Here is a 27,395-nt window from a genome sequence, read left to right on the forward strand (position 1 = left end):
TTCCTTTTTTAGTCCCGTCTCACGTCATCACGTTCAAAACTAACGGACTTTCAAATGGACTTAATCCGTTGGTGTGTGGGCAAGTCCGTTCGTTAGGAGGTCCGTCGGAAATCTGCCGAAAGTCCGTCGGGAAGACCGTCGGACCTAGCCTGCCAGAAAGTCCGGCCCAGGCCATCCGATTCTGCAGCGAACCAAAAAAGGGTCCTGTGCGAGTTTGGTCCGAATGCAATGCAAATTCAGCCATACCATCTGTATGGCTTAATTCGCATCACACGGACATCACATGTGATTTGCAGTGCAGTGCGGTGTGAATCATATGCGATCTCGTACCACACAGCAGTGTGAACTGCCCCTTAAAGCACTGAAACTGTTATTGATTGGAAGGGCAAGACCACAGCTTTATTTATCAATAGTCCCCATAAATTCAATGAATAACTCCAACATGAACATAAAGGTTCCAGAAAACAACCAAGCCAATCACAAGTGACTGGCACTTTTTTTTAATATATGGAAGGGAGGGTTGGATCTTCTCATTCAGGAGCCAGAAGTCCAAAGGGAAGCATTTTCCCATTCACAGGTTATTTTTACAGCCCTCCTCCACCTAGCCAGCCCTTCTTAGAACCTAAAGGCGAACTCCGCACTAACATAATGCCATGCTTCAAACCAGTCAGGAGTCCCTTTCCTTAATGTGCAAGGGCTCTTTCAAGTAAGTATGCTCTGTGGTCCAATCTCCTGGTCTCTACATCACTATTGTGTGCTGTAGAGAAATAGGAGTCTGCATGAGGAACCACAGATTGCAGCAGGGGACAAACAATCTGTCTTCAGTCTCGGTGACACAACAGGAAATCAGCAATAAACACCTAACAGAGGTTCTAACCTTTCTCCATTTTAATAAAAAGGTCTTTTGTTGATGTTTGTGTTCCCATGGGAGAAATTCCGTTCACTTCTTGTTTGGATGACAAAAAAGGAGGAGAAGGGAAATCTCCCCAACATGACCACAGTCACCAATAAACACTTGATAGAGGTTCTAAAGCTCTTCTCTATTCCAAAAAAAAAAGTTTTTTATTGCTGTCTGTTTTCCCACGGGAGAAATTATTTTAAATTCCTGTCTGAGTGACACAACAGAAGAAGAAATCTTGCTAACACACACAGACAGCAATAAAAAACTGACAGGGATTTTTTTTTATTATTATTATATTTCTGTATTATAGATTTTCATCATTACAAACCAGAATACATTCTTATTGGAAAATATAGTACTTATCTCATTATTAAACTAATATATAAATTCCTTATTTCTAAAACCTCACATAAGGTCAGTCCAAAGCAAGTTCTGAAATTTTTCTTTCTTTTTCCTTGCATATATCATCTATACAACATAACCAGCATATAAACATCTACAAATAATAACAACATATACGCAAACATACAAAAACTAACCAACACACACAAAAACAGGGATTTTAACCATTCTCTGTTCTATCCATAACTAATAAAAGTCAAGAATTCTGCTTCATCCTTAGATTTTTGTTTATGACATTTGTTTATTTGCACAAAGATAAAATACATATAAGAAAATCATATGATATGATAAATTAGACTACAGATGCAAATAAATTGCAATGTCAACTTGCTGGTATTGCTGTAATTCATCTATTGTACATTTTAGATGTATTATTAAAAGGCTACCATTACAGTGATAAATTAGAATTAGTATTCCATGCTCAGCTACTGGTCTTTCTTTGAAATATTAGGCTTTAGCCATAATGGTCTCATAAAAAATACACACTTGGTGTAATGATATAATTTTTGCAATTACATTTTTTCCAGTGGAATGATGCGTTGGGGCGAATTTGATGACCTTTATCACATTGCTGAAATAGAAGAAGCTGGAAAGACTTCTGATGGTGAATCAGACTCACAGAATGGTAAATGTTATGAACCAAAATCCTAAAGAAAAGTTAGCACTTTCCAAACTGCCAGAGTAATAACTATTCCATAAACCTCTTCTCAATCAAATGTAGCCTCCATAGTGCTTACCTCCGAAGGAGCTGCTATTTTCTTGGGTCCCCTGTTCCCGGTGCCTACGACTTTGCATGCAGCACCACAGTCTCTGGAACACCTGGGCTTAAGAGTGGATATTTATAGCAACAAAACACTTTGATACACAATGATACAACAGCCAAAAAAATGGAAAATGGCAATGAACTCTACCAAAAATAAGTGCATCCGTTGCAACCCCCCCCCCCCCCCCAAAAAAAAACAAAAAACAAACACATATACACCTAATAATAAACAGACAGACCTGTGAATGACCACTAATCCCTATACTAGGGAAGATGCTGTTTAAGGGATGATGCTAGGACAATGGTCTGGGCAGTCTTTGGCAAACCCTCTACTATTGGCCAGTGTATTGGGCCCAAATCAGGTGTTGGGGAACTCAAAATTAGGTTCCTCCAAACCTGGGTATAGGTGCCTGCATGATGTCCCAAACAGGCAATCCTGTTCCCTTAAACAAGGTGTAGTAGGGTTTGGCCAGTGGCCTCTCACCATCTCCCAAGATGGCAACTTGTGTCCTCCCGTTCTCCTTCCGGGCTCAGTGGAGCCATCTACAGTGGTTGACAATAAGGCAGCGTCACCAGGCTTAACAGTGGCATTCCCACAAACAAGGAGATGTTATTTACTTAGCCTCTCTGCATCTTCGACACTGTGGTAAAACTTCATGTTAGCAGCCTGCTACACTGTCAGTCTCCAACAACATCCCCTCATGACTGCCTCTAGCCCAGGAACAGTCCTTTCTTCTCCCTCTTTATCTGTATTTCCAGGACTAGTTTGAAGTACATGCTCATTCTCCCTAGGGACTACATTCCCCACAAGTCATAGTTCCTTTCAGCAGACTCTGCCTTTCCCAGAATCCACAGCAGCTCAGTTTCCGCTTCCTCTTTGTGATCCCAGGTCCCAGGCGGTGAGCAGGATCTCAGATTACACACACAGCCCAGCATCAGCATCAGTGCCTTCTCTCTACCCCCTCCTCGGGAAGAGGAGAGGAGTTGCAGGGCAGTAGCAGTGATATTATCCTGTCTCTGCTGTCAGACAGAGCAGCAGTGGACCAGGGGCTGAATAAACTGCCTAATAGGAAGGATTTAGCAGATTGCAGTGCACACTAAAGCTGCATTCACATGGGCGTTTTGAATCATGGGCAGAATCGCTGCAATTCTGCTCACAATTTAAAAACTCCCAGGTGTGAATGACAAATTGCAAAACGCACATTTCAGATGCCGTTCATTTAAATGGTACCTAAAAACGCAGTGCGGGTCTAGTGCGATTGCCGTGCGATAAATCGCGTTGCAATCACGGCAAACAACGTCACATGAAGCATGTTGCCCAAAAGAAGCTCCTGAACTTCTTTTGGACGACAAGCCTTTTAGATGCCATTCAAATGAATGGCATCTTAAATGTGCGTTGTGCAATTTGTCATTCACACCTGGCCTGGGTGGCGATTCTGCCCAAGATTCAAAACGCCAATGTGTAAATACAGCTTCAGGGAAAGCACACTGCAGTAGCTCACATACAACAGCTCTCTCAATCCTATGCTGACACAACAGTTACAAAACAATGCGAAAAACCTAGTGGATCTTCTTATGTGCAATACATGCATTAATTTAAAGGTTGCAAGTACAAAGCCTCACAATCCAGATACAAGGATCATAGGAATATAAATAACTCCTCTTTCTCTGTAGCAAAAACAGGGAAACTTTAACTCAGTCTGTATTTTGGCTCAGTACACAGTGCCAAGCTGTGTACAGTCCCTGTTCAGCCGAGTGAAGGACAACCTGGGCTCCGAAGAAGTGGGTTGAGCGTTGCGGGCCATCAAACTTGGGAAATGTAATGGTAGAAAAAAGTGCTGCAGGATAAATCTCTGGATTGAGAAAAAAAATTACAAAAAAAAGCTGGTTTTGTTATTTTAACTTTTAATGGGCTATTCATTTCCATCTTGTTATTTTTGGCTGGAATTCTACTTTAAAAATATCAAATTTCTTAATACACTTTGCATATTTTAGTTCATCCTAACCTGTTGTGGTTTCTTCCTATAACCCCTTCAGATCGTGACTATAACAGTAGCACTCTGAAGCCCCACCTTAATGACCATGACCCTGATTCGCCGTCTTTATACCGCACCATGAGTGATGCCGCACTAGTTAGGAAAAGGATTCGTCCAGACACTCCAGACAGGAGCCAACTACAGAAGCATCGGTTTTCCATCAATGGACACTTCTATAACTATAAGGTAAGAGGCAAGCTTCTGCGATCATCTAGAAATATTCTACCATTATTTACAATAGTTAGCAAATATAGGACTGTAGCCTTTCAGCGCTAGGTTTGTGTAATAATACTTGAAATCTGCATTTGTAATATCCTCTTGTTACCTGTACAGCAGATATTAGGCTAATGGTGTGAGTTTATATTGTGACTGGCTTTAGTGCTGTCATTCAAATAAGTTTGGCAAACTGAGTGTTGTTTATCCTATTTACAAGAAAGTACAGTCAGGGTGGTTTAATAATGTACAGTTAAGTCACTAATCTTATCACTTCTGTTGTAGATAGAATGGAATGTGCTGTTTGTAGGGAAAACATAGTATGTTGCACTATCAGTTGGGAAGGCAACCTTGACATTGCAATAAGTGTGTGGACTATACCTTTACCTTGCTTGCTTAGAACATCAACTCAGCACATTTTAACTCTATGTCTTTTCAAACTGGTGGTCTGTCAGACACCGGGCCACACTGCCACTTGGAGGAGGCACATCAGGTGGCATCATGGTGGACGCATGGAGATGAGCTATTTGGTGGCTGAAGGGGGATATCAAGTCGCCACGAGGCAGCCTTCGGTGGGAGGGGCGTGCACCTTCCAGAAGCTCCGGTGTGTCGGACTGAGTTGAGGAAAGGCAGCATGAGGTTGGCCTGCTCCAGTTCTGCTGTAAACAAAGGCACGATTGAAGTCTCCTAGAGCGGGGATTGGAGGGGTGAGCATCTGGTGGCGGGCTATGGGTGGCAAGTGGCATTCTGCATTTGGTGGCAGGCTATGGGTGACAAGTGACAAGCTGCATCTGGTGGCAGGCTATGGGTGGCAAGTGGCAAGCTGCATCTGGTGGCAGGCAATGGTGGCAAGTGGCACGCTGTATCTGGTGGCAGGCGGCAGTGGCAAGTGACAAGCTCAGGGCTCCCACTGATTCTGCATTATGGTGAGTGAACAATTTCATTATATATTACAATGTAGTAATGCAAACAATGTGATTCAATCATCCTGATACCATATCAAGCATGGTGTCGGGATGATTGAAGAGCTAACACCAGCCATTCACCCTACAAATCACCTGCTGCCGAATTCCCCGTCAACCTCGACTATCCCCCCGTCCTTGGCAAAATTTTCTTCCCACGAAACCCTTAACCCGTACCAAAAAGATTAGGGACCCCTGTGCTAGACCACAGCATCTCCACCACACCTGGGTCATTATTTTTACTTTGATGGCTACTGTCGCTCCTTCATTGCAGCTGTAAATAATTGCCACTGAGGCATAGCCTGTAATTAATTATGTCCGTAGTGTAAGAGCATGCCATTGGTAATAATTAACAACCTGCTTAGAGTACAAGCTCTGCATACTGTAGCTGGTGTATTATAAAATAATTTATGGGCAAAAATATATAAAGAAAGCTCAGGTAGATATCCAAAAATCCAAGCCATTTGCAGCTTCCGAGTTAACCAGTAGGGTTGTGTATACTGAAACTAGAAAAATGTAGGAAGAAATATATTTAGTTAACCACTTGCCATCCAGCATGTACATGAATGACCAGGCGGCTTTCTTCTGAGGGCAGGAGGCCATTTTAAAATGGTGCATGCCCTCTAGTATCTACACGAGGACACTCCATGTCCATTGCAGATGAAGAAACAAGGGTACAGAGCCACTGAAATTAGTCCTATATCATATGATTGCTATGACCAATCACAGTGATCACAAATATAAACAAATGCATTTTGCAACCAGTGCTTTGCTTCCTCTCACACAGCAATCAGCTGTGAGAGGAAACAGAGTGTTTCCCTACTGTGGATGCTAGCATCTTTTTTTACAGTGTCCCTGATCCAGTGTTTTTTGGGGGGGGCGCAAACAAAGCCCCCCCTAGATAGGGCCTACAGACAGACTGATCGATAGGCAGGCAGATAGGTACACAGACAGACAGACAGATCGATGGGTACACAGACAGACAGATAGACAGATCGATGGGTACACAGACAGACAGATCGATGGGTACACAGACAGACAGACAGACAGATCAAAGGGTACACAGACAGACAGATCGATGGGTACACAGACAGACAGCTCGATAGACAGGCAGATAGGTACACAGACAGACAGACAGACCAATAGACAGGCAGATAGGTACACAGACAGACAGATTGGTACATAGACAGACAGATTGATAGGCAGGCAGATAGGTACATAGGAAGGCAAATCGATAGACAGGCAGATAGGCACACAGACAGACAGGTCGATAGGCAGGCAGATCGATACATAGACAGACAGGTCGATAGGCAGGCAGATAGGTACATAGACAGGCAGATCGATAGGCAGGCAGATAGGTACATAGACAGGCAGATCGATAGGCAGGCAGATAGGTACACAGACAGACAGATCGATAGGCAGGCCGATCGATAGGCAGGCAGATCGATAGACAGATAGGTACACAGACAGACAGGTCGATAGGCAGGCAGATCGATAGGCAGACAGATCGATAGGCAGGCAGATCGATAGGCAGGCAGACAGATCGATAGACAGACAGGTCGATAGGCAGGCAGATCGATAGGCAGGCAGATAGGTACATAGACAAACAGGTCGATAGGCAGGCAGATTGATAGGCAGGCAGATCGATAGGCAGGCAGATAGGTACATAGACAGACAGGTCGATAGGCAGACAGATCGATAGGCAGGCAGATCGATAGACAGATAGGTACACAGACAGACAGATCGATAGACAGACAGGTCGATAGGCAGGCAGATCCATAGGCAGGCAGACAGGTCGATAGACAGACAGGTCGATAGGCAGGCAGATCGATAGACAGGCAGATCGATAGGTACACAGACAGACAGATCGATAGACAGACAGATCGATAGACAGACAGATCGATAGGCAGGCAGATCAATAGGCAGGCAGATAGGTACACAGATAGACAGGTTGATAGGCAGGCAGGTCGATAGGCAGGCAGATTGATAGGCAGGCAGCTAGGTACATAGGCAGCTAGGTACATAGACAGACAGGTCGATAGGCAGGCAGATAGGTACATAGGCAGGCAGATCGATAGGCAGGCAGATCGATAGGCAGGCAGACAGATCGATAGACAGACAGGTCAATAGGCAGGCAGATGGATAGGCAGGCAGATAGGTACACAGACAGACAGATCGATAGGCAGGCAGATCGATAGGCAGGCAGGCAGATCGATAGACAGACAGGTCGATAGGCAGGCAGATCGATAGGCAGGCAGACAGATCGATAGGCAGGCAGATCGATAGGCAGACAGACAGACAGATCAATAGACAGACAGATCGATAGACAGCCAGATCGATAGACAGGCAGATCGATAGACAGGCAGACAGATGTGAAAATATATTACTAAATATAAACTTGCGCTGATGGAAACAACTAAGTGATAATGAAATGCAGCTGCTGTAAACAAGGTGCTAATCACTTGGATAAATGTGGATAAAAAAATACAGCGCTCGCAACACACAATATAAGTGAAATCAACAATCAACACTCACCAGAAAAGGATGACCCCCCAGCTCACTACAAGCCTGAAGTGACCCCTGGACTGAAAAGCTGGGGGTTATCCTGTTCTGGTGAGTGGGGATGCAAAAGGGGGTGTCACTGTACTCCTGCAAGTTTGTGAAGCATTTTTTGCACCTACTTCATTGTGGACTAACACTTCAGTTGGATTTATTTGGATTTTTATTTGGACTTTTTTGTTGATAGATAGATAGATAGATAGATAGATAGATAGATAGACAGACAGACAGAGGGATAGAGATAGATAGAGATGGTAAAGATGAGGATATACTGTATACAGTGGCTGTAGCAGGACACAGTGCTGAGACCCCTCATGGCACACATACAGGAGATCAAATGTCATAAAATGCTCCTGCAGATTGCTGGGTGAATGAAGGTTAATTCCCGGGCACAGAAAAGCAGGGCACCCCCCCTCCCTCCACCGTCCGATCACAGATCATCATCACAGGATGAGAACATTCAAAGGCATGTGGACGGAGAGACACTGACAGAGTGTCAGATCACATTACCTTGATTCTTGCTTCATGGAGCAGACTTCCCACTGGCACAGAAACCGAAAGTGACACAGCTGCCCGGGGAAAGCACCGCCCAAGTCCTATGGCGGTGCTAATGGTCAGATAGGCAGACAGACAGAAGACTGACCCAATGAGAATGGAGAGGTGCTTAGCTTTGCACCACAAAGCAATACAAAACCCAGCAAATGTAGCGTCACGCCTGCAATCACGGGATTGCATTGGCATGACGCTTCCATAGTGCACTGTGGCTGGAGCCCGAGCACAGTGAACTTAAAGAACTTTTTACATTTTTTTTTTAAAGGGCTCTTTTTTTTTTTCTTTTTTTTTTTGTCACTAGCTTTGGGGGCGGCATCCGTCTGCCCCCTATGGACGGGCCGCCACTGCTACCAAGTCCAGGAGGTAGCCTCTTTTCCCTGACGAATTCCAGCTGGAAAGATGAAAGGCTTATTACATGATCTGAAAAGGGCAATTGTGAAAAGGGACTTCAAGTTCTGTACACATCCAATTTGTGTGACCCTCCTGAGTGATCCTCTGGGAAGTTAGGCAATGCCCAGATGACTGTTAGATGGAGGGCTGTCGCTACCCTTGATACAAGATGCTCCACCGGACATAAGTCTACTCCTTCTGGAAGGAAAACAATATCATTTTCTGAAGCTCTCCGAGCTTGAATCTCAGACATCCTTCTGCTTGAAGATCTTGCCTAGTAGGTAATGTCACAAACTGAACACTGTTCTGCTGCAGCAAATGGTCGAACTGATTTGAAATCCAGCAACACAGATAGATTCCACTGGGAAAGATCCTCTTTTGTGGTGGTCGAAACCTCCTGACTGTCTTCAAAATTTGTGCATACGAAAGGATTTCTGGCACATTTAAGCCTTTTTATTGCCAACCTAGTCGACACTTGCAATCTCAAGGAATATAGGCTAAGGCTCATGTCTAATCTGGTCTACAAGAAGTCCAGAACAGCTGTCACCGGAGGTGCCGTAGTATCAATATCACGCCATGCTGAGAAATAATGCAAACTTGTTCCAGATTTTGGCATAGATGTTGTTAGTAAAGTGCCTTCTCACACTCCACAAGGTAGATATCACCCTGAAGCAGGCTAGGTTCTCAAGCTTTCATTATCAGTCGTCCTATTTGCAGCCACGGCCTGCATATGTGTAAAGGGGAATTGGCTTCTGTCTCATGAAATGAATGGCCACGAAAACTCAAGGCCCTCATTGTCAAAATGGAGGAATGGCTATGACTACCATGTTTACTCTCGACAGCCTCAAGAGGAATCTTATTACGAGAAATGTTGTTGGAAAATATATAGGCTAGATTGCAGATCCATGGAGCAAATCAAGGCATTTTTCCCCTCTGCCTTGGGGTGTGGAACTGATTCAGACATCCTCCTAAGTTTGAAATTGCTGTGAGAAGCAATGTAGTCTGTCTGTGGTTGGCCCCACCTGTGGATCAGCTCATAGAAGACCTACAGTGTAGGGCACACTCGTGCTTTGGAAAGTTTGCATGACGGTCAGTCTGTCTGTGTGTTCAAGTCCCCTAGGAGGTAAACTGCTTTCGGAATTTGCAGGTGATTTCCTGACCCCGAAAGCGTGGGGTTCACCTCTCTTAATAGCATATTGCCACAAGTTCCTCCTTGGTGATGAATATAATAGGCAACTGCTGCCATGTTGTGCAAATTCAGAGAGATTGATCTTCTCTTGATTCTGTGTAGTAAGGCGAAAGGTGCTAAAGAAGCTGCTTGGATTTCTAGGGTATTTAATACTACCCCGCTTGGCTGGGAATCTCCCATTGTACTGAACCGATGGTTTCTCACAGTGTGCCTTTCAGGCTATCTTTGCTGAGATGAATAGCACTTGTGATCTAGTCTAATGGTTCTAACGGGGCGACTTCATCAGATTCTCTCTCTTCAGCCACCACCGTATACTCCTACTCATACTGAGTGACAGTTGATAACTGTGTCAGACTCTGTTTCCTCTATTGTGCTAAGAATCCCAGCTTGAACTGTCAAAGTCAAGGGATTATTGGTATGATGACATTGTGCTCCAAAGATTGAGGCACTGAGAAATGGTAAAAACAAGTGGAGATTACTTTGTTCAGCATTGCTTCTTTGAATGCCACTGTTTTCTCTGGTGGAAGCAGAACAGAGGAGTTGGCAGAGTACCTCCCGGCATACTACCTGTTAAGTTAGAGAGTTAATAAACCGGCCATATCCCCGCAGGGTGTTTATAAGAATCTCTTGGTGCGTGAGCAATTGTTTCAGACCTCTGGATAGAAGAATAATGTTGTTCAGGCAGCGGCGCACCTGAAGAACTTGTTCTCTGGGTGGAGCTAACACTACACTGAGAACCCTTGTGAACACTCTCAGAGACCTGCATAGGCCAAAAGGCAGACTGTTAAACTGGAAATGCGTCTAGCCGATCACAAGCTTACCAATTATGAAAGAAATAAATATTTTGGGATGTTTGAATAGTTATCGTGAAGATCCAAAAATAGCATTTTGCCATCTAGCTGTGCTGGTTTAATGGACTCTATTTTGAACATCTCAAAGGGGATAAAAAAAAGTTTGTCTTCAGATCTACAACCGGACGCTAGCCACCATCCCTTGCAAACTACATACAGGGTTTAATTGAAGCCTGTATATACTTTTTGTGAATGAAATTAGGACAAAACCCCCCCTAGGTCTGATATGTATGTATTATAGCAGCCCATCTGCCTAGAAGAATGAAACCTGCTGAGAGGAGGAACATTCCCTATTCCTTTGCTTCCCATCTTGCTGGAGCAGGACGGACTTCCTGTCACTCCTGGTATGGCTGTGTTAAGTTTCCTACCAACACAGAGATTTCCTGTTATAAGATATCTTAAACCAAATTTGCCTGAGAAAACAAACGCAGCCCAAAGTTTCAAACATTGTATCTAATGTAGGCAGGGATTAAAGCAATGCTATCCAATCTCTAACGAGGATAAAACCTGTATAGACAAATAAAGGAAATTTTCCCTCCGGACTTTGCTGTTCTGAAGAAAGGGTGAATATGACTTTACCCATACAATTGGCCTGCTTGACTGTCTGGATACAAAGTACAATAGAGGGAAAACTGAAGCCAAGCAGTTCTGGGCCTACCTCTGATGAAGAGGAGCTACTACTGTTTGTAGGCTGTCCACTGGCCAGAGTAGCGGAATTAAGTGGGATAATGCCACCTGCCGAGGTGCCAGGATGCTCTTCTAGTGACAGGCAACTAGGAGGGGTCTGCCTGGCCGAGATAATTGAAATAAGTACAGCATAAAATCTTACGCCACCCTCTTCAATAACAATGATATTTGAGTGTTACCTGCCAACTGCGAACTCCTCCAGGCAGTTTTTACTCACCAGCCTATTGGGCATAGGTATTGCGTCACATGACTTTTGCTGGTACGGTAGCGTTGCTCTAGGCAGAAGCAATAACATAATCCTTGGAACTTTCCCCTTGAATGGGAGCGGCCTCTAGGGCTATGTTCCTCCAAATAACGTCTGCCTTCCGTGGCTCTTAAACTTAGAGAGCATGAGCATGCTGGGCTGAAAAAATTCAAAGCAATCCGCAAAGGGAGGCACTCTTTTCCTGAAACTTACCGCATGATGGTCTCCCACCTTTGAATTTGAGGGTTTTTTGTATAAATGGTGACTGACTCATGGTTTGAGGACAAATAGGATGGCCAGCTGAAGAAAACAAGGATAGCTGAAAAGGAAAATAGAATCAGAGAGCATAAGGTTTAGAGATGAAAGAGAAAAATATACATTGGTAAGAAAAAAAATAAAAAAGTGTTCCTTTTTTTTTTTCTTTTAAACAAAAGTCTAAGGGAAATACATAATTGCCCATACATACACATATGTGTATACACCCATATATATAGGTATAAACACAGGTTTTTTTTTGTTGTGCCATACCTGAAACAAAGAGCAGGGGGCATTGAAGGAAAGCTCGCCTGTTCCAGGAAGCAGAGGGAAGAACGATCCAGAGCCAGGTAAAGGAGGCTCTGCCTGACCAAACCTCCAGGGCCGTTTGAGCCCCTCTAATTATCCCTGGAGATCTATAGATCTACCCTGTGACTCTGACCCTCATTATTAACAAGAGGGCAGCTTTTCCCAAAAGAAAAATGGCGGTCGGTACTCCCGCCAGCCAGTGTGCATGTACAGACTGGCACAGCCCAATGATGTCATCAAGAGCGCTTCCAGCACAGAGAAAACAGTCCAGCACAGGATAAAACAAGCAAAAGGGCAAACATAATCAAAAAAATGGAGCCAAAGAAGGCCCAGAAAAGGAAAAGATCAAAGTAAAAAAGGGGAAACATATAGGGAGACAGAAAAGAAAAACAAAAAGGGATAGGAAGCCCTGTGAGATACAAGGGACCAAAGGAGTGAAATGAATGAACTAGCTGCCCCCCCCAAGCCTCAGCCTGCAGACACTAACTGGCAGATTTTGTTCCTAAAGAGGAAACATTTCAGGACCCCATCAAGACCCACAGAAGGAGTTCCCAGGCTATTTAGCGGCCCGATCGCTGGGACTTTGCACTGGCGGAGGCTCAACCCAGCCGGATGCTGCACAGAGGCAGAGGTGGGAACATAGTACTGCTTACTCTTCACTGGTGCATGGAGGTATGAGGAAAAAAAGAAGAATGGGGTGTGGCCTTTAATTTATGCTATTCACTGGTCCTGAAGGAGTGGAAGAGAGGCGGAGCCTATCACTAGTATGTTGCCATGGTGGCGTCAGGAATAGCAATTTCAGCTATTTAGCTAGATCCCTTTGATTAGCGTGGTGCAGACTGTGTTAATTTTGACATCAAAATTTGATTCAGTTTTAGTTATAGTCTTTTGACTAAAATACCATTTTAGTTTTAGTCGTATTTTAGTCATCTGAGTTGTTTTAGTCGTATTTTAGTCGACTAAAATCCCCAGTATATATTAGTCGACTAAAATCTCATGGGTTTAGTTAAATTTGAATGCATTGTTTCTTTAGAACTGCCAAACATCATATAAACATCATATAAATAAAAGAAAAGTCTGGTGTCACCAGTAACACACCTCCATCCCTAATAGTACAATAGAAACCTGAATATCGCTCTTGGGACTTTAAATGAGGTGTGCACAATTGGCCAATAAAACTGACAAATGTACAGTAAAGTATTTATTACAGAAATAATCACACATAAAAAAGTAACATACAAAGGCAAAGCCGATACAATATTGCACATAGTTAAAGATTGCATTTAAAGTACATGAGTATACATGACATCTATAACATCCAACGCGTTTCACGAGATGGGGCTCGCTCTTCAGGGGTGGATTCATGTGGAATATATCTGGAAACGAATGATCAAAAAGTAATGTAACACATGAATAAATGATGGACAAATGGTAAGAGGGGCCTCACAGAAAAAAGAAAGACCCCATACTCACCAATCGGCAAAGCCTAGGTGCCTGTGGCATGTTCACCCAGGATGGCAGCAATATATGCTTGGGAAGGGAGCTGAAGAAACGGAGCCAACCAAAAAACCCAGACCAAGAAACAATGGGAAGGCAGACATGGTATGGGTAGAAAGGAGTGACCTTGGAGATCCTAAATAATCCGTTTAGGTGTCAGCTAAAATGTAATGTGATATGTATATAATCAAACATTGCTAAATTAGCAAAATAGTAACAAGGTATATGATAGAATGCATGAATGCATGTATAAACCAACCTGTTGCGATGGTAAGATGGATAAGGCCAAGGAAAAATGTGTGCAATTCTGCAGATATGTGAAAAGGGATGTCAGTAAAGGTATTCCCTCAAAGGGACAGGAAAGCTGGTCAGAGTTAATGTGAAGATGGATGGAGCCAAATAAAGGGCAATCTTAGAAGAAAACCTGTTATGCCGCGTACACACGACCGGTTAACCGTCGGAATAAACTCAGACGGTTTCTCTGACGGAACTCTGACGGAATTCCATTCAAGCGGTCTTGCCTACACACGGTCAAACCAAAGTCCGACCAAAGTCCGACTGTCCTGAACGCAGTGACGTACAGCACGTAGGACTGGACTAGAAAAAGGAAGTCCAATAGCCAGTAGCCAATAGCTTCCGTCTCGTACTTGCTTCAGAGCAAGCGCCGTTTTTGGTCCGTTGGAACAGCATACAGACGAGTGGTTTTCCCAATAGGAATTGGTTCCGTCGGAAATATTTAGAACATGTTCTATTTCTAGGTTCATCAGAATTTTCGAAAAAAAAAAGTCAGATGAGGCACACACACGATCGGAATATACGATGAAAAGCTTCCGTTTTTCTGTTGGACATGCCGCTCGTGTGTACGTGGCTTTAGAGTCTGCAAAAGACTTGAGACTGGAGCAGAGGTTCACCTTTCAGCAGGACAACGACCCTAAACATACAGCCAGAGCTACAATGGAATGGTTTATATCAAACTTTATTAATTTGTTAGAATGGCCCAGTCAAAGTCCAGACCTAAATCCAATTGAGAATCTGTGGCAAGACTTGAAAATTGCTGTTCAAAGATGCTTTCCATCCAATCTGACAGAGCTTGAGCTATTTTGCAAAGAATAATGGGCAAAAAAGTCACTCTTTAGATGTGCAAAGCTGGTAGAGACATACTCAAAAAGACTTGCAGCTGTAATTGCAGTGAAAGGTGGTTCTACAAAGTATTGACTCAGGGGGGCGGAATACAAATGCACACCACACTTTTCACATATTTATTTGTAAAAAAAATTGAAAACCATTTTATCATTTTTCTTCCACTTCATAATTAGGTGCCACTTTGTTTTGGTCTATCACATAAAATCCCAATAAAAAAATGTACGTTTTTTTTTCAACAAAATAAACACTGGGTGCAGATTACAGAAGTGACTTGAGTTGTCAAGTTCTAGAAAGTTGTATTTCTCTGACATCTAGTGGCAATATTAGGAGCTGCAATACTGACTTTTTCTCCCTCAATTAGGTTCAAAGAATGCTTTGCTACCCCATGAAAAAAAATATAGGCACATTGTAACCCAAAATGATCTGATATTTAAGTAGCAGAACAAAATACCACAGTCCTGAAAAAGAATGTTATTTTCGAAAGACTTATATACAGGGGCATGGCTGGGATTGTGATATACCTCGGCACCCTTGAGCAAGAAGGGGAGGGGAAATGGAATGGTGCAGAATTGTGGGTAAACTCGAGTCTACACAGTGTAGCACTCATATGGCACAGTCTGTGCACCCACAAAATATGCTTTTTATTACTGTGTTACTGGTAAAAGTCTAACAGACACATACAAAGATCAGCACAATCAAATCAAATAAATTAAACTCTCCCATTACATATGGGTTTCTGCATACAGAATACAGACAGAGAGTTAATCATTTCTCTGAACCTATTAAAGGATAAGTTCACCTTTGTCAACATGTTGCATGTTCCACCCATTTCATGGGTGGAACATGTAACATGCTCCCACTCCTGCAGACTCTCACAGATCTACCCCCCCCCCCTTCCCCCATGTGACAGCGGGCCAGGGATCTTCTCCCCTCATCTGCTGTCACAAATTGAAAAAAACAGGGCCATGCGGGGCTCCACCCACATGGGCACGTCATTCAGTCACAGAGATCTATGAATGAATGAACTACAAGTACCGACATCCTTTTCAGAGCTGACGACTTGTAGTTCTCAATGAACTACCAGGGCTCTAGTGGGTGCTCTGGGTAATTAATTGAGTCTTCCTGTTATAGTGTAACTGCCCACCTGTATGAGGTATGAGCAGACAGATACACTGACAGTCGGCAGGAACCTGAGATTGCACCCATGACCTGATGATCGTGGGTGCAATGCTTACAAGCTCCTAAAAAAAATAATAATAATATTAAATGTGTTAATCTTATCCTTTAACCACTTCCCGCCTGCCGTATGCAGAATGACGTCCGGGAAGTGGTTGTGTTATCCTGACTGGGCCTCATATGATGTCCAGCAGGATAACATGTCGACGCGTGCCAGCGGGGACGTGCAGCGTGGCGATTGCGAGTGTGGCACGTCAGTCTGACACCCCGCATCTCCGATCGTGATAAGAAGCCTGCCGGTAAACTGCATTTCTTGGTTCGCGCTGACAGGGAGAGCCGATCGGCGGCTCTCCCTGTCAGAGGGGGGGTCTGTGCTGATAATCAGCACATTAATTATCAGCACATCCCTCCCAAATGTGCCACAATACCTCAGATGTGCCCCCTCAGCTGTCAGTCAGTGCCCCAATTAAAACACAGCTCACAGTGCCCATCAAAGTGCCCATATCAGTGCTAATCAGTGCCCACCACAGTGCCAGTCAGTGCCCATCTCAGTGCCCAGCAGTAAAACCTGTCAGTACCTCAACATCAGTGCTGCCCATCAGTGCCACCTGTCAGTGCCACCTGTCAGTGCCAATCATTACTGCCTATCTGCCAATCAGTGCCGCCTGTCAGTGCCCATCACAGCCGCCTGTCAGTGCCCATCACAGCCACCAGTCAGTGCTCATCAGTGCCGTCAGTCAGTGCCCATCAGTGCCGCCTATCAGTGCCCATCAGTGCTGCATATCAGTGCCGCCTATTGGTGCCCATCAGTGTTGCATATCATTGCCGCATATCAGTGCCCATCAATTCTACATATCAGTGCATCCTCATCAGTGCCCATCAGTGCCACCTTATCAGTGCCCATCAGTGCTGCCTCATCAGTGCCACCTCATCAGTGCCTGTCAGTGAAGGAGAAAACAACATTTTATAACCGAAACGAAGAAAAACTTTTTCCTTAGTTTGTTTAGCAAAAAATAAAAACCGCAGAGGTGATCAAATACCACCAAAAGAAAGCTCTATTTGTGGGAACAAAATGATAAAAATTTTGTTTGAGTACAGTGTAGCATGACCGCGTAATTGTCATTCAAAGTGCGACAGCGCTGAAAGTTGTCCTGGGCGGGAAGGGGCGAAAGTGTCTGGTATTGAAGTGGTTAAACAGCCAATCAGTATATGAGAGGAAACAGAGCAGCCTTTGTTTTCATTTGGATTGGTCACAGTGATCATGTGGTACAGAGCTAATTTCTTTGTCCCTGTACCCTTGTTTTGTGATCTCCTGTGTTTAACCACTTGACAACTGGGCACGTAGCCTCCCTGACGGTATTCCCGAGTGTGGCTCGGGGTTAAATTTCAGTCCCATTAGCGGTAACCCCGAGCCTCGGGATTACATTGCAGGATCCTGGTGCGGTATATTTACCTTGTCCCCAGGATCCTGCGATGTCCCCCGCTGTGTCTGCGGGCTCTGTCTCCTCCGAAGCCTCTCCGTGCCAGGCTCTGTTCCCTGCGAGCGCCGCGATGCATGGGGGTGGGGCCTGGCAGCAAATTAAAAAAAATGTACAAACCGTAACACATACAGTACTGTAATCTTACAGATTACAGTACTGTATGAAATTATTTCACATCTCTTTTGTCCCCAGTGCTTTGGCCCATGCCCTGCATGCAGTTTTATATGATATATACTGTTCTTTCTGCCTGGAAACTGGAGATTGTCCATAGCAACCAAAAAGTGTCCCTTTATGTCAAAAGTGGCTTTAGACCAGCTAGAAAACAGCGATAGTAAATTAGAACACTTGCAGAATTGAGCGATAGTGAATCGTGGGGAAATGTATTTTATTATTATTATATTATTATTTTTTTTAATTATTTATATTTATTTATTATATTATAATTTATGTTTTTGTGTTTCAAACATCATCATACCCGGGATATCTACTAGACTCTTGTTTGGACAGATTTAAGTGTGTTATTGTTAAGAATTACAGGCCTACAATATAAAACGCCAAATTTCCATGCAAAATAATTGTACCGCTTTCAGCACCTAAAGTCTGAAATAATCATACCGCCAGGGAGGTTAAACCCCCCTCCTGCCCAGACCAATTTTCAGCTTTCAGCGCTCTCACACTTTGAATGACAATTACTCAGTCATGTAATACTGTACCCAAATGATTTTTTTTGTCCTTTTTTCATACAAATAGGACTTTCTTTTGGTGGTATTTGATCACCTCTGGGTTTTTTATTTTTTGCACTATAAATGAAAAAAGAACGAAAATTTTGAAAAAAAAAACATTTTTCTTTGTTTCTGTGATAAAATTTTGCAGATTATTAATTTTTCTTCATAAATTTTGGCCACAATTTATACTGCTATATATCTTTGGTAAAAAATAACCCAAATTAGTGGATATTATTTGGTCTTTGTGAAAGTGAGAGTCTACATGCTGTGGTGCAATTCATAAACAATTGATCACACTTGATGTACTGGTGGCCTATGTCATTTATTGCTACCCGAACAAGTCAGGAAAGTACAAATACCCCCCAAATGACCCCTTTTTTGAAAGTAGACATTCCAAGGTATTTAGTAAGATGCATGGTGAGCTTTTGTTGTCATTTTGTCATTTTTTCCCACAATTCTTTGCAAAATGAAGATTTTTTTTTTCCCACAAAATTGTAATAGGTTATTTCTCTCACATGGCATGTGTATACCACAAATAACGCCCCAAAATACATTCTGCTACTCCTCCTGAGTATTATGATACCACATGTGTGGGACCTTTTCACAGCCTGGCCACATAGAGAGGCCCAATATGCAGGGAGCACCGTCAGGTGTTCTAGGAGCATAAATTACACATCTAACTTGTTGACTACCTATTACACTTTTGAAGGCCCTGGAGCACCAGGACAATGACACGTGACACTGACGTGGCACTGATGACAGATGGCACTGATACTTGGCACTGATGACACTGATGTGGCGCTGATGACAGATGGCACTAATACGTGACACTGATGACAGATGGCACTGATACGTGGCCCTGATGACACTGATGTGGCACTGATGACAGATGGCACTGATACTTGGCACTGATGACACTGATGTGGCGCTGATGACAGATGGCACTAATACGTGACACTGATGACAGATGGCACTGATACGTGGCACTGATGACACTGATGTGGCACTGATGACAGATGGCACTGATACTTGGCACTGATGACACTGATGTGGCGCTGATGACAGATGGCACTAATACGTGACACTGATGACAGATGGCACTGATACGTGGCACTGATGACACTGATGTGGCACTGATGACAGATGGCACTAATACCTGGCCCAATATGCAGGGAGCACCGTCAGGTGTTCTAGGAGCATAAATTACACATCTAACTTGTTGACTACCTATTACACTTTTGAAGAGCCGGCAATGAGAGATGATCTCATATATTTACATTGGAAGCTCCGATTGCACTGTAAACGGCCGCTGTGATTGGTCATTTACAGCGATCTGTGACTGGCTCTGTCCAAGGGACACGGCCAGCACAGAATTTCCCTGCTGGAGCGCGCTTCGCGGAAGTAAACAGGAGGATGTCCAGGGACGCCCTCCCGGCAATTGGCGTCTGCGCTGTAGCCATCTTTTGGCTATAGCGCAAGCGTGAAGTAGTTAATGGACACAGAAATGACACACAGAAATGACACAATGCAAAGGAAAGGCTAATGCTGTCCAGCAATGTACCGGTACGTTGCTGGATTGGGAGGGTGATATCTAGGTCATCGCTGCAGCAATGATCGAGATATAATTTTTTAGGGCTGGTAACTCCTTTCAATGTAAAAGCAATCCTGGCAGCTAAGAAGCTGCTGGATTACTTTTACTTTTCCCACCCCCTCCTGTCGCTGGTAAGGATGTGACTGGCGGCACCCGGTTCCTGGGACACAGTGAGAAAAAAACTAATGTTGTTCCTCCCACTGTGTGACATCAGAAACCAAAAGCGGCAAGGATTTTGTCACTTACGGTTTAGGTTTCATGTAAACGAGCCCTTACCAGCGTGTACAAGCATCTGATCAAACAGATCTTGGTTTGATCAGATGCTTTGGAGGGCAGAGGAGAGATCTGGGGTCTATTAGACCCCAGATCTGTCCATAAAGAGGACCTGTCATGGCCTATGCTATCACAAGGGATCTTGTTCATCCCTTCTGATAACAATAAAAGAGATTTAAAAAATAAAGATACGGTGTAATTTTTTTTCTGAATAAAGTACAACATTTTAAAGTTGTCACTGTTCCTCCATGCTCATGCACAAATGTGAATTTGCACGTAGGTCTTGCACTCATATGTAAAAAGCGATCCCACCACATATGTATTGCCGTGCATGTCAGAGTGAGAGAAATAATTTTAGCTCCAGGAATCCTCTGTAACTCTAAACTGTTACGCTCTAAAGGCTTTTAAACTGCCTCCTATGGAGATTTTTAGGTACCGTTTGTAGTTATGTTTGGTATCTACTTACTTGGCATAACATCATCTTTTATATTTTACCAAACAATGGGGGATTATATTGTGTTTTGTGCATTAAAATTCATTAAAGTGTATTTTCTCCAGAAAATTTGCAAACCACTGCGCCAATATCGTGTGCCATAAAAATATGCGCCTACCATTTTATTCCCTGGATCCTCTTGTAGAGGATCCAGGGAATAAACTGGCGGGCGCATATTTTTATATCACACAATCCCATGTTTGAGGGTTATTATTAGCTTTCTAGCAAAAAAAATACATGTAGGAGAGAAATGTCAGAATTGGCCCAGAGTTGAAGCCGCCCGGCCATTTATGGACAATGGTCGGATAATACATAGTTTGCATATACTGGTTACAACCGGCCCTGTTATGACATACAACATTCCAGAAGTGACAATCTCCTGGGTCTCCTCATAGATCTTTTTGGTTCCTCCTGTTGAGATTCACATCAATACTCTCTTCCATAGTGATGTGAAGGTATGAGAGAGGAAACAATGAGAGTGGGTGACCCAGATGTTTGACACTCCCAGCAGTTTTGGTTTCCCTGCTGACTTTGGAGGAACATCTTTACTGAACAGAGCAGCATTCTTGAGGCATGGGCAGCAAAAAAGTAAGTATTTCTTCTCTTATTTTTCAGGTCTACTTGTTTATGAAAGTTGTATGTTATGACAGGGTCATGTTAGTGTCAGTAAACCGTTGACATGAAAAAAGAATAAAGCATATATATATGCTTTACTATATAGTGTGTTTTTTTCTCAATTCAGAGTACTAATGCCACGTACACACGACCGGACTTTACGGCATTCTTTGCCCGGCGGACTTTTCGACGGACTTTCGGAATGAACGGACTTGCCTACACACGATTAACCAAAGTTCGACGGATTCGTACGTGATGACGTACGACCGGACTAAAACAAGGAAGTTCATAGCCAGTAGCACTGAACTAGCATACAGACGAGCGGACTTTTCGACCGGACTCGAGTCCATCGGATAGATTTTGAAACATGTTTCAAATCTAAGTCTGTCAAACTTTTGATAAAACAAAGTCTGCTGGAGCCCACACACGATCGAATTGTCTGACGAAATCCGGTACGCCGGACCAAGTATGCTGTAAAGTCCGATCGTGTGTACGCGGCATAAGTGTCATTTCTGTATGCTGCCTTATTCCACTGCTATCTGTGTGAATCACTTTTTGCAGGTTCTCCTGACACCAAGAGATGAAATGTGACAGAGGAGGGAGCTCCAGCACACAGCCTGTGACTGACAGCCACAGTTCCTGTGTGCTATGTGAAAGCGGGTGTCTCTTCCCTCCAGTCAGCTCTCAGCTCTCCCTACTGAGCTCTGCAGAGTGTAACTTGAGCTCCCTGTCCCCTGATTTCTAAAAGCTCAGACAAGTTGTATAAATTCTGCACTTTGAGTGGCTGGAGAGAAGAGATGGCTGCAGCTAAATAGGCACAACTTATGTAGAAGGATTTGTGGAGGAGGAAGAATTTATGTAGGAGGGTGTATGTAGGGTTTATAACTACTTTCTGGGTGCATATGTGAGTCCATGCTATTAGAAATGAACTGTGTACTAATTGATATTTTCTCATTCACAGACCTCTATATTCACTCCAGCTTTTGGCTCAGAGACAAAGGTTATGATTAACAGCACTATGAAAACGAAAGAAGTCATTGAGCAATTATTGCATAAATTCATGGTAGGTAGCATGTGTCCATTATCCCTTCTTTATTTATTTATTTATTTTTTGAAAATGTGTTTATTGAAGTTTTCTTGCATACACAAGAGAACAAAAAAAGTAAACAAACTAAACTAGAATATAAGAAACACATGCTACACATTACTTCTTTATTTTGATAAATATGTTGGTAAGAATAAACTGCTTTCACTGACAGTAACTAAAATAAATAATAGATAACAAGAATATATAGACACAAACCTAGGCAAAAAAATCAAGGTGTAAATGTAGGTTTAAAGTATAACAAAGGACACAACTTAAAAAAAAATTGATATGATGGTAAGGAGTTAAAACCACAGATTTCCATTGCTATCTGTGTCTCTGTTAGTGGGATTTCCATCAAACTGGAAAGTTATCCTCTAACTTCCTGTTCAGTCTACAGTATAGGAAATGTACATAAATCTCCCTCTTCATATGGCAAAAAACACACAGATAGCAAAAGAAAATGTGGCTTTGGATATACTTTAACCTCTTGTCTACTGCTGTACGTCTTTAAACAGAGAAGTGGTGGACACTTATTTCTACAGTGATGTTTATAAACGCCACTACAGAGAAAAAACATTGGGCGGTTATGGACATTGTACAGAGCCAATCCGAGCACCTCTATACCATGGCATCACTGTGTTTAGACAAAAGGGAGGCTAATCACAGTGATAACATATGTAAAAAGTGTAGTGAGCCCTCCCCTTCTCTCACAATGGAAAAACGAGAGGAAGGAGCAACTAATGAATGAATGAGTCATTCTTTAGTTCCAGATCACTGTACAGATCATGGCAGCAGCAGGTTCCAGTAAAGATTTTTCTTACCCTTTTACCCTCCCTACTGTGACCTGTATATTAACTCTTCGCCTCCTTTATCCTGGTCATCTGCACATTAACCACCTTCACCACCTCCTCACCCTGTTTATGACCAGTATGCATTGTATCTAGTGGACCATTACCAAGCTCCATGTCTTAACCACCTTAATATCAGCTTGTTTTTTTACTTCAAAAAAATTGTGGCAAAAAGTTATGAGATTGTTTTGTGGTGTCTACTTTCCAAAATTGGTCATTTTGGGGATGTTTACACTGTCCTTTTTTACAGAGAGTAAAGGAAACAAGTTGTTTTTAATATGTTTGTCTTTTTTGTATACTAAAAGATAAAAGCAGCTTTATCTGGCTCCAAAAAAATCATAAAATTAGTTTATGTACAGTAATTGTCTGTCAAAGTACAATACTAAAAACTGAAAAGGGCTTGGTAATGGTGGTTAAGAAAATAGGTTAAGAAAAGAGAAGCCAGACCAGACCCTTTGACAGCCAAATTATATTTAAAATGAAGAGGAAATGCAGGGCACTGTAAGAAAGGAGCAAGCTCTGAAAAAATTTGGCCTATGAGCATTTTGCATGGATAACCACACATTTTTAGATCTGGAAAAGAATGTAAGATCCAGGTGATGTATTTCTCCTGCTTTTACTCTTTCTCAAAAGTAGCAGTGGTATACTAATATTATTGGTGTTTATAATGTTAGGGAGTATAAAGCCCAATAATGCTGATATTGTGCCACTTATAGAAGAACCATAGGTAGAGTGAAGAAACTTTTTAATGATATATTAAGTTGCCTATGGAATTAAATATCTTTTTTTTTCTCACAGATTGAGAATAGCTCAAATGAATTTGCACTATATATTATTCATGCATCAGGAGGTAAGCATGCATAAGTCTTATAAATGAAGTTACTTGTTACACTTTTTAAACGTAACTAAATTTTTCATTAGAAGTAGTTAGTCACATTCACTCATCCAAATGGCTTCTTTGGTTCTTGGCAACATACCTCAGCAGTTCTATCCCCATGGGTAACTCAGTAGTCCTAATCCAATCACCATTGTGTCATGAAATTTGTCAAGGCAAATGTTGATTGCCCAAGAATGTGACAGGGAACAGAAATTTTTCTTAAAATCACCATTTTCTTCACTTTACCCTCCTCTTCTTTTTCCCAGCATCCCTTCCCCTTATTATCCTTCTCTCTTCCTTTCTTATGTTCCTTTCTACTCTCTTTACAAGCTTGACACGGGGGGGGGGGGGGGGGGGTTACCAAGACTGGAGCACACAGAATCTGGTGCAGCTGTGCATAGTAACCAATCTGCTTTAAACTTCAGCTTGTTCAATTAAGCTTTAATAGTAAAACCTAGAAGCTGATTGGTTACTGTGCACAACTGCACCAGATTCTGTGTGCACCAGTTTTAGAAAATCCATGCCTCCGTGTCCTCTTGTTGTTCACCTCTAATCGATGTCGATGTGTTCACCAGCTTATCACGCTTGACCCCTTCAATTTATAGACCCTGTTCTTGGTTGCTAAGGTTGGTCATGAATGTTACTGTGCTTAGGTTTGTTCTTGGTAACTGAAAAAATAATTTATATATATATTAGCAACGCAATGTGTTCCCTGTTATATCGCTTTTTTGTTGGTATGTTGCATACACCTTGCTAAGTTCTATGAACCTTAAATAATTGTGTTAGTATTTTTGGCTATTGAAAAGTGCTCAAAACTCAATAAATATTGAACAAGAAAACCACCATGTTCTTATATACCTGATACATTCACCATGGTGCCATGACTTCTGGAGCTGGTGTTAAATATTTAAGGTAATAGTTGTCAAACTACTGCAGTAAATATGTTAAGAGACCATTATATGGTAACAGATATTGTTCAATGGCCGCAAGCTTCTTTAGGGATAGTTGTTCTAGTTTGATTTAGATGGCCACTTTCACACCTTTTTCAAACCTGTTTTCCTCTCTGTTCAAAATGTGCACCTCACTGTCCCTTCTAGTAAGTGTAGAAAGACTGTTTGTTCCTAACCCACACAATCCCCCCTCTTATGTTGGATTATGTGTTGCTGAGTGGTTCTGTGTCTACCCAATGTACAGGTATTTGAATTCCTACATACAATTGTGCTCAAAAGTTTGCATACCCTGTCAGAAATCCTACAATGTTGCCATTGATATTGAAAATATGGCTGTTCATGCCAAACAACTGTCATTTATTTAAGTATAGTGATCATATGAAGCCATGTATTATCACACAGCTGTTTGGCTCCTTTTTAAATCTTAATGATAACAGAAATGGCCCTGATCAAAAGTTTACATACCCTGGAATGTGTGGCTTTGGTACAGGCACACAAGATGACATACACAGGTTAAAATGGCAATTTAAGGTTAATTTCCCACATCTGTGGCTTTTTAAGTTGCAATTGGTGTCTGTGTATAAATTGTTAATGAGTTTGTAGGCTGTCACATTAATGCACTGAGCAGACTAGATATTGAGCCATGGAAAACAGAAAAGAACTGTCAAAAGACCTACGTAAGGTCTTTTGACCTTAGGTAATGGAACTTTATAAAGAAGGAAAAAGATATAAAAATATATCCAAAGCCTTGAAAATACTAGTCAGTGCTGTTCAATCACTTATTAAGAAGTAGAAAAATCAGGGATCTCTTGAAACCAAGGTCAGATAGACCAAGAAAGTTTGCAGCCACAACTGCCAGGAGAATTCTTCAGGATACAAAAAAAGACCCACAGGAGAAATACAAGCTGCTCTGGAAAAAGACAGTGTGGTAGTTTTTAAGGAGCACAATATGACAATACTTAAACAAAAATGAGTGGCCTGGTCCAGTTGCCACAAAGAAGTCTTACTGTGCCAATGTCACAAAACAGCCCAGTTACAATATGCCGGACAACACCTTGACACACCTCATCGGGCTTTTTTGTGGCATTGGTGCAGTAAAGGCTTCTTTCTGGCAACATGACCATGCAGCTCATTTTTGTTTAAGTATCGTCGTATTGTGCTCCTTGAAACAACCACTCCATCTTTTTCATCAGCAGCCTGTATTTCTCCTGAGGTTACCTGTCAGTTGGTCTTTGTACCCTGAACAATTCTTATGGCAGTTTTAATTGCCATTTTAACCCGTGTGTGTCACCTTGTGTGTCTGCACCAAGGCCAAACATTCCAGGATATGTAAACTTTTGATCAGGGCCATTTGGGTGATTTCTGTTATCGTTATGATTCAAAAAGGAGCCAAACAACTATGTGATCATAAATGGCTTAAATAAAAGACAGTATTTTGGCATGAAATCATATTTTCAATATTAATGCCAAAATTTAATGATTTCTGCCAGGGTATGCAAGCTTGTGAGCACAACCGTATACCAAGTTATTTTGCTTGTGGCTAGTTGTGAAAGAAGCCTGCCTGTTTGCAGGCTTTATTCACACAGCAGTTGTCATTAACCCTCCTGAACCACAGAGCAGTATCTGGATGTAAAACTGATAGCTGGTATTGGCAATTTCATCCATGAAGCAAGGGTGACAGAGAAGCCCTGGGTATACAATGTATGCCCAAATACTCACATTCCCCATGCTCTCCTGTTGCTCAATTGCTCTTCAGTCCTAAGTATGCGTAAGATTCATGTTTCATGGTTTTGAAGCTTTCACAGGGTTGATGACGTCCCTTCTCTCCAGATGACAATGATCCAGCCTGTGTGAATGATTACCATCTGGAGAGTTTTATTTTCCCATATAGGCAGAGCAGAAAGTTGTGTGTGAGATGAAAAAGAAGGCACGATGAAGGAGTAGTGTGAGCCTATACTGAGGGGTGCATGTGGGGTGAGAAAAAGGGAATGGCGCACCAAAGAACAAAAAGTCTCTTGAAATAATATTTACAGTCCGCACTACAGTGGCAATAAAGTCCAATGTACACTCGTGGCTGCTTGTTCCTGAGAGCTAGAAGAAAACTCTACAATAAAAAACATGAAGAAGAAAGGAGAAAAGCACCATCTGAGTGTAGTATTGAAGTAAAACATTTATTCACACATAGTAGGCAACTCACATAAGAAGGGGTTAAAAACACAATCATCAACATCATTATCATTAATAGAAGGACACCGTTCTGTAAAACCCAGTCCCCTGGGTATGTGGGATGGCCTATGACCTGAGAGGAACTGAGACTATTATTTTA

The 27,395-nt window shown here is 42.4% G+C and overlaps 1 protein-coding gene across 3 annotated transcripts in view; it reads left to right on the plus strand.

Annotated features, from left to right (window-relative positions):
- The window catches only part of RASSF6 (Ras association domain family member 6), a 91,115-nt gene that overhangs the window by 57,752 nt on the left and 5,968 nt on the right, over positions 1 to 27,395 (plus strand). For all 3 annotated transcript variants that reach the window (XM_073600375.1, XM_073600365.1, XM_073600386.1), the window contains exons 5-8: positions 1,831 to 1,928; positions 4,104 to 4,288; positions 22,269 to 22,370; positions 24,041 to 24,092. In XM_073600375.1, coding sequence (XP_073456476.1) covers positions 1,831 to 1,928; positions 4,104 to 4,288; positions 22,269 to 22,370; positions 24,041 to 24,092 — 437 coding nt within the window. The remainder of the gene's footprint in view (positions 1 to 1,830; positions 1,929 to 4,103; positions 4,289 to 22,268; positions 22,371 to 24,040; positions 24,093 to 27,395) is intronic.

This window comes from Aquarana catesbeiana, linkage group LG01 (assembly GCF_042186555.1).
Source record: "Aquarana catesbeiana isolate 2022-GZ linkage group LG01, ASM4218655v1, whole genome shotgun sequence".
Classification (NCBI taxonomy): domain Eukaryota; kingdom Metazoa; phylum Chordata; class Amphibia; order Anura; family Ranidae; genus Aquarana; species Aquarana catesbeiana.